General features: G+C 37.1%; 1 protein-coding gene across 3 annotated transcripts in view; it reads left to right on the forward strand.

The window, feature by feature from the left end:
- LOC127972257 (TBC1 domain family member 22A-like) overlaps positions 1 to 8,332 on the forward strand; it is a 129,940-nt gene extending 121,608 nt beyond the window's left edge. For all 3 annotated transcript variants that reach the window (XM_052575630.1, XM_052575621.1, XM_052575641.1), the window contains one exon: positions 6,886 to 8,332. In XM_052575630.1, coding sequence (XP_052431590.1) covers positions 6,886 to 7,014 — 129 coding nt within the window. In that variant the 3' untranslated portion in view covers positions 7,015 to 8,332. The remainder of the gene's footprint in view (positions 1 to 6,885) is intronic.
- Positions 8,333 to 8,588: the final 256 nt, after the last annotated feature.

An 8,588-nucleotide genomic window follows, 5' to 3' on the forward strand; every position in this document is an offset into this window, starting at 1 on the left:
GTTCATACCTGTTACGTTCATTATGCTGCTAAATTAAAAAGCAGCAACTATCAGCTCCTAATGTTTTGTCTCTTTCCACCTCAGGTGGTTCAAACACCCGAAACTAAATAGATTCTCTGTCTGTGTGAATAACTGCAAGCAGACAAAGTCTTAATTTGTTGTGCGGCTTCTTAGGGGCATGTGGCTGATTGGCTTACCGCTCATACTTCTGAGCTAATAGAGCTTTTAAACGTGTGTTCTTGAGTGTGTACATCACTGAGATTCCAGTGCTAGAGTGACAGAAGCTAATTTACTGTGCCAAATTAGTTTTAGTACACCATATTTGTTAGTGGAATGCAAGTCAAGTACCAGTTACATATACGTTTTTGTTTGAGAATTAAGATTCAAGGGTTTTAGTACTGAACCTTAAAAGGGGAAATGTCTCATATCTGCTCCACTTCCGGTGTTGAAATAAAAAGACTAATTTAAGTTAGATTAAAACAGGTTTCCCACATTTTTTGCATTCTTTGAGAATGACATCCTAAAAATGACTTAAGTGTTTTCAATTTGAGATAGAAGTTTTATAGGTGATATCAATAATTCTATGTATTATCAACTTCTTATGAATGACCTCCCTCTAAAAATACTAAATGAATACTAAATACTAAAATGTGCTTGTACATAAATGTTAATGAGCAAATGGTCATGATGCTAGTCTTAACAGTTCTGGGTTTTCACAGCTTAGTTTCATTAGCAAGAACAAATAAATAAAAAATATGCCTGCCTTGTAATCTATCTGCTGCTGCTCGGCAGTGCAAATGTCAAGCACTTTTTCAAATAACTTCCCATTTTACATGCATATTGGATTTAAACAGTTTACAGCAAGCTGTAATGAAGTGTGATTCACTTATCTAATTGTTTGTGGACTTTTTAGTGTCTGTCAAAACTTCATCTCTCTTGGGGGGCCTCAGCAAGTTCATTATTAGTTTTTGTGGGTGTAAGATTACACAGTTAGTCAGTAAGGAATTTGCATGCAATTTTAGGAAAACCCATCTCTTGAGATTTATAGTAGAGCAGATATTTTCCTTGCCATCTAGCAACTGAGTTATAGTGTTGACTCTATTAGGACAGTCTCATTGAAGGATTAGATGAAATTAACTCTTCCTGATTAATCGAAAACCTAGCACATTCGTCAGAGAACTTGTAATTTTGTCCACACTAGAGCTTCTGGAGGAGACCCACCGGTAATGATTAATCGTCATACGCGCAGGTCCCGAATGAACAGCAACCCTCCTTTCCTGTAAATGTGCTTTAATACAGTTTAATGATAGAGTGTCACTGCTGCAGGAAGCTCGCTCAACGAGAGGCAGGGAAAATTTATCCAAAAAGAGATGAGGAAAAGCATGGAGGACTTAATATCCTGGAAGTAATTACAGCTCTGCTCCTTCCACGTGCACCCAAATGCCGAGACTCAACCTATCGCTTCTCTGTCTTGCAGGAGCCTTGATAAACAAAGCTGTTTATAAAGTTCCTCGCAATCAATCACCACCTCTCTACCGGTTAGTCTCACAAGTGTTTAAAACACAGGGATCAAACGCTCCAAATCCGAGACTTAGCCGTTTGATGGAGTGACTACATTAGCTGTTCTTGAGCCCATGATCGATTCTTACAAATTCAGGAGGGATCAGCGAGAAGATGAGGGGCTAAATGTCTCCATTCGGCATAATCCATGGTGGCAAGCATTCCCTGACCAGTGGCTTGTATATAGTATTCAGTCTCTGCTATGCCAAAGTTGTTTGCCAACAGCAGGCAGTAGTGAGGCATCGTTAATGTGCCAGTCCGAAACGTCTGCATCAAAATGCACGATTGCAACTCTTTGCCTATGATTATCTGTTTGGCTTAAATGCTGTTAGGTTAGAAAACAATCCTGTGGGATCCTTCATGTCCGTTAGCAAACAACATTATATCATCACCCAAGATAAGCTGAAACAGGAGAGAACAATCAAAATGTCTCAGGGTGCGTAGAGATAAATGGCGCCTATGAAGAATATTCCCTTAACCCTCAAAGACTGAGACAGCCGCGGCCAAAAAAAATCTGTTGTTCTTAAATCTTTAATAACTTTTGAACCACTAATACTGTCTGTATGCTTTAAAAATTAGGCCAACCTTTTAAACTAGCGTTACTGCACACCCTATGTCCATCGCTTTTGGTGCTGCATGGTATTTATTATTGATGTCCAGTTGCACAGTGTGACTTGATTCAAATTGGTTCCAGTTTATTAATATACTCTTCTATGTAATGTATGGTGTCATAGACGGTGTTGGTGTTGCCTTTGCGATGTTTCAGTAGATCTGGTCTAGTAATGGAAAGGGACTATTTGTGAACCTGGAGAATTACTAGGATTCACCAGTATCGCTGACCCCCGGAGCAATACACTTAACCCTGGGGTCCTCCAGAGGGACTGTTTCTGTTGGAAATGCAATATAAGTCACTTTAGATGAGGCTACCTGTCTGACTAACCAACCGTCAGTTTATTTCAACAAAAATATTCCGTTCCATTTTGAAAGCGAAACCTTGCGTGATTCTCAAAATGCTATCCAGATATTTTTTGCAATGCAACAGCACTACGGAAGATTATTAATGCATCTGGCCGCCGTTTTAACTATTAAGATCGTACAAACACTATGAAAACATGGTTTAAAATGCATGTAAAACCATTCTTAATGTCAATATTGGATTCAAACTGATTTCTTTAATAGATGACAGTTTTCTGAACCCAGTTGCATAAACGTAGCCTCTGTTAAATTGATAGTTCACACAAAAAAATGAAAATTCTGTCATTAATTACTCAACCTCATGTCATTCCAAACCTGTAAGACCTTTGTTCATCTTGGAAACACAAATATAGATATTTTTGATGAAATACGAGAGCTTTCTGACCCTGCATTGACAGTACGGACATTGTTGAAATAGTCCATGCGACATCAGTGGTTCAACCGTAGTTATAAGTTTGGCTTAAAATGAATATTTTCTTGTTTGACAGTGTAAAGATGCTTTGGCACAGTATTGTATAAAGCGTTATTCTAATAAAGGTGACTTGGCTTTAGGAAGTTACGAGAATACTTTTTTGTTTGCAAAGAAAACAAAAATAACAACTTTATTCAACAGTTTCTTCTCTTCCGTGTCAATCTTCAATGCGCATTCGCGAGATGCTGACACCGAAGCCGGCATTCTTATGTGATGAACATGAAAAAAAGGGTTGTGAAATCCATTTCATATTGACTGTAATGATGGCTATTGGCAGTGTTGTTATTGCATCTCATAACTAACAGTGTTTCTTCCATCTACATGCTCCAGAGGAAAAGTCCCTAAATGCAACAAAAATTAACAGTCCTGCATCAATTATGTTAGTTGGCTGTGGAGATCATTAGATGCTTCATTTATATCCAATTATTCGGCTTGGCTCATTTCAAGTAATTAGAGTCCTTATCTAGTTATTTGCTTAAAACTAGGATGTGCTGAGCATTCTGATTAAGAGATTTGGGTATTACATGGATGGATTTGTTTAAAGTATAGTTGACAACTGTTTTGATGTGTGCACTGCATTATTTAATTCATCAAATCCCGGTCTGTTTCTTTAAAACACATTTGTTAGTGTTCAGATACTCAGTGGCTGGGAAAAGGTAGATTACTCCTCAAAGACCAAAGGTCTTGGACTTACACCTACACCATCTTAGACTGATCTTCAGGGATATAATTCATCATCAAATGTTACATGCTCTCACTCTTTTCCTTTAAACAATCTACTTGAATTCAAAGAGAACATGGATACTTAAAACAAAATATTGGAGAGACAAATCCTAGCTTATGAAGAGTCTGTTGACATTTAACAAAAAAATTGAATCTGCTGTTACCTGTTGGAGTGCAATATGTGGTTGTGGAAGGAAATGTTCAGACTTAGAGATTTAAATACTCTCTTGAGTGTGGTTGTATAACATTAAGCACTTTTCTTTGCTAGCAAAGTCATTCCCTGTAGCATTGCTTCCGAAATCACATTTTTGGCACATCATCCTGTAACTTCTTACTCTGAGATAACAGAATCCTCAGGCTAGGTCGTGTTTGTTGAAATGAAAATTAACAGTACCCAGTCAATCACATTGGTTGGCTATATACTTTATATCACTCATTTATTTCCAATTATGTGGCTTGGCTCATTACGAAGTAATTAGCTATAATATAGTAATTTGTCAAGAAAAAAAAAGACCTTGATAACAGTGTTGATTAGTATTTGATTTGACTATTACATGGATGATTTCATTTTAAATATAACTGGTGGCTATAGTTACTGATAGCAGTGTCAGTATAGAATGTTATACTGTGCTTAAAATAATCAGATACCATAAAACAATTGCGCAAGTGCATCATTCATTTCATAAATGTTGCCTTGAAAACATGGACGGTATGCAGAAAATCTCATTGGATTGGAGGTATTTTAAAGATTCTTAAAGCATCATCTTAAAGCATGCCTGTGTAGAACTGCTATTGTGAAAGCAGAGCAGCTTTCAGGATTCTTCGGTAATCATATTCACAACTGTGCATTGTAATACTCGTATTAAATAAGCACGCATCAGAGCTCTACTTGAAGATTATTGTTTGTTGTCCTTTGGTGTTGTCCCCCGACTCGTAACATTTCATAAAATTCCTCAATCATGTGTTTGTGAAGTTGCACAGGGAATTATATACTCAGCTTTGTTTACATAGTCTTTGAATCATACATACGAGGGGTAAACGAAAGTCTAATCAACACTTTTGTAATAAAAACAATGTTGTTATTACCCTGCTTTGTAATCTTAGTCTAATTGTCTGTGCTAAAGACAGAACCAAAGAAGGCGGTTTAGTTTAATTTGTCACCTAATGCCACTTGCGACACTGAGAATGCAACACTCATTTGCATTGGCTTACAAATCATGTTCCAGTATGCAGTGACATGGGAAATCAAGCTTGTCTAGCTAGAAGCAATCTTCTTCACACGTATGTTTTTTTCACTGATGTATTGGAGCCTTAAAGAGTTGTGGCTTGAATTTCTGGAGTTGTTGTGTCTGAACACAAGAATCTGAGACACCGCAGCTCTTCTGTGCAGCATGCACTGCGTATGAGACATGTCAGGTGACTTTCATCTATGTTTGTTTTCATTACTTTCATACCAAATGTGGAGAGAATGGCAGTTTTAAGTGTAATCAGTTGAGATGCTTGTTAGTTCTAGAATAAATGATCAAATCAGGATTTGGCTTATTAACAATCAGATGTTTGCAGAACTTTGATGCTTTCTTTATTATATATATATATATTTTTATATCCTTCTCTTTTACCTTTCTCGCTTCCATCCATCCCCCTTGTACCCCACTGTGATGGAGTATTAAGTGTTCTCCTTCTCCTTCATCAGGGCCAGCAGGATAGGTGAATTAGGCTGGGAGATTGAGGCTCTAAGCCGCTGTAATGCAGTCATTGACTCTGAGGCCTGCTTTTGCTGCCTGATGCCGCCTTGAGTGAATTAGACTTGGCCTTCTATATCTAAGAGAAATGGGCTTCCACCGGCAAGGTCCTGAACACACAGCTTGACAGGCAGCTCACTCTCTCCATCCTACACTTAAGATTGAGCAGTTGAAGAATCTGTGATTGAAAGTTATAATAATTTGGAGAGATACGGTGGTGCTTTGTGATAGCATGGCTTGACCCCGCTGAAGAAAAAGAAATAAACAATTCGGTTGGAAAGATGCCTTCTCTTGTCTGCCAAGCGCCAAGCAAGACTCTTTCAGGCAAAGCGAAGGTATGTGGTTCAGTGTTGCCAAGTCTGCGGTCTTCCAGCAGAATTGGGCTACTTCGACACTGTTTCCACGGGTTGTTTTTTATGTCCGTAGGTTGAAGCAACCCCAATAATGTGATATTTAGCCCCTAAAATGCAAATTTTTGTATTTTATACCCAGGAAAGTAATTTTTATCGGGGACCCCACTCGAAACACGACTGGGCTAGTTTTGAGTACCAATTGGGCGGGTTTTGTTGTGAAAACCTGGCAACCCTGAAATAAATGCAATTCTTTACTGCTTTACAGAAATGTTTCATGCATGTAATCGTTCGGTCTGTGTTTCAATCCCAGAAAGATGTCGATATATCATCATGTAAACAATCTCACATAACGTTACATTTATTTCAGAAAACCCTTCAATTGCCATATAATCAATGACTTTCAATGGAAAAGTGAACTCTAGAAAGGATCGTTTTACTAATTATGCATGCACTTTATTACATATTCATTATTTATCCTGAAAACAAATCATGACATCCCCCATTTAAATGGTTATATGTCAACAACAAACTGAAGTAAAAGCATAATTACATAATTAAAAATGTATTAGATCTTGTTTATCTTTTTTTCTATAAAAGTCTTATGTGCAATTTAAAAGTTTGTTTACAAATCAGTAATATATGTACCACCCAACTGAATGGTTTACTGAATGGTTTGCAGCATTTATTGAGATTTTTCATGTAAAAAATAAATAAATAAATAAATATTTCTGTACATTTCATGCACTCTACCTATTTCATGCATTTCATGCACTCTACCTGACTGGCTATATGTCCAAATAAATAGTTAGCGATTTAAATGGAATCGTGATCTAAATTGAGTCGAATCGCAAGCATGTGAAACAAAATCGAATCAAAGCCCTGCTAAGAAACATACATGCTCACTGTTTGTGACCCAGCCTAGTAATACAGGGCTTCATTAACACGACAATTAGTCATTTACTTTTTCAGACTACCTACCCTCTAGTTGATTAGACAATGTATATTGTTTTTGTGTTTGTACGTGCAATCCTTTTTAACAAAATCTCTTTATCCTCCACAGGGTCTGATGATTCTGCTGCAGAATCTACCCACAATGCACTGGGGAAACGAGGAAGTAAGCGTTCTCCTAGCTGAAGCTTACCGGCTGAAGTTTGCCTTTGCCGACGCTCCTAACCATTACAAAAGATGAGGCTTCGCCCAGCACGATCACTGAATATGACGAGCCCTACTGAACTGAAACGTGACATTTTTATGGAAGTGGGAATCTGGTCTGCAGCGGTTCCTGGAATTTTTTCCTCATTTCTACTAATCTTAGCACTCCGAATGCCAAAATCACCCGGATGTCAAAATCATGCACTCGTGAAATACACTAAATTCAATCTTTGTTTCTCATGCTTTTCTTTTTCAGTTGAATCACAACCGTTTGCAAGAATTATTATTATTATGTTTATTTTTGTTTTTGCGGCAAAGTTAATTTAGACAACAGGATTCTAGGAAGAAGTAACAGCGGCAGTAGGATGGATGCTTGCCCAGTTGATTCATGGCAATAACAAGACATCACTCAGAAAACATGGTTTATAAACATTCGCAGTAAGATCGTTTGGCTTAAACAGCTCCTACGAACACTTAATCTAACATTGGTCTACCTCAGGCAGTGGCCAGAAATTGTGGGGTGTTTATTTAGTCTCTGAACAGTGTCCATGAGGCTTTGCAATGGAGTCAATAAAATCTGCCTTATTTTGGCTGAGGTTCGGTGAACAAAGGCAGCTGGAGATGCAAGCTGAAGAACTGATTCAACTTTTTGCGTTCTCTTTTGCTTATGGCCCTGTCATTTTGAAGTCTCATTTTGATATTGATTTAATAATCCGTACTGACTGTACAATGCTGTCATTAATAGATGTGTTTAGGGATTGACATTTTGTCAATATTTGAACTGTGCGCTGCTTCAATCATGTCATCAGGCTTTTACATTTGTGTGCCAGTTCATACAACTAAACATGAGTGAAACTGCACTTGATAAGTCTATTTTACTCCCTTCATTACAATATATATTCTATGAATCCGCTTTTTTTTTTACTATATATTGTTTACATGAGCCTAAGTTGTGCCTAACTCGAAATTGATGACATCACATATTTATTTTACATTCATGATCATTTAGGACGGGGCAAAGCCGAACATTTGCCTTGACAACATTTACTCCTGCAAAAACCGTGTGAATTCAGCAGCTTGTTTGATAGGTCGTAGAATTGAAGGAACTTGCTGTAACTGACATTCAGTGCCTGAACAACATGGGGTTACTGTACGAGCTACGTGTGTGCTGGCAGATTTTCTGGATACCAAGATTCTTGACTTAGTTTCTTCACTTCAAACTACAGAAACGTCAGAATGGATTTTAAAAGAGGTGTGAGTGAAATGTTCTTGAATTAAATAGCTGTGTACAGAATTATGTTTTCAAAGAGATGTAAATAGAAAAATGTGTAAATAAATTATATATATATATATGATTATAATTTGTTGACTCGTTTAATGTTTGGTTTGTTTAACATTGACATTGACAATATTATAAATTGGAATAATGTAACTTAGTTTATGGACCATTTCTCACTATTAACTAGAATGTCCGCTGTTTATATATATATATATATATGGCAATGAAATAAATAAAAACAAAACCATGGGTTACACCTTAGTATAGGGTCCAATTCACACCAATATCTTGCTTATTAGCATGTCTATTATTAACATATTGGCTGTTTATTA

Source organism: Carassius gibelio, chromosome A4 (genome assembly GCF_023724105.1).
Source record: "Carassius gibelio isolate Cgi1373 ecotype wild population from Czech Republic chromosome A4, carGib1.2-hapl.c, whole genome shotgun sequence".
Lineage (NCBI taxonomy): Eukaryota > Metazoa > Chordata > Actinopteri > Cypriniformes > Cyprinidae > Carassius > Carassius gibelio.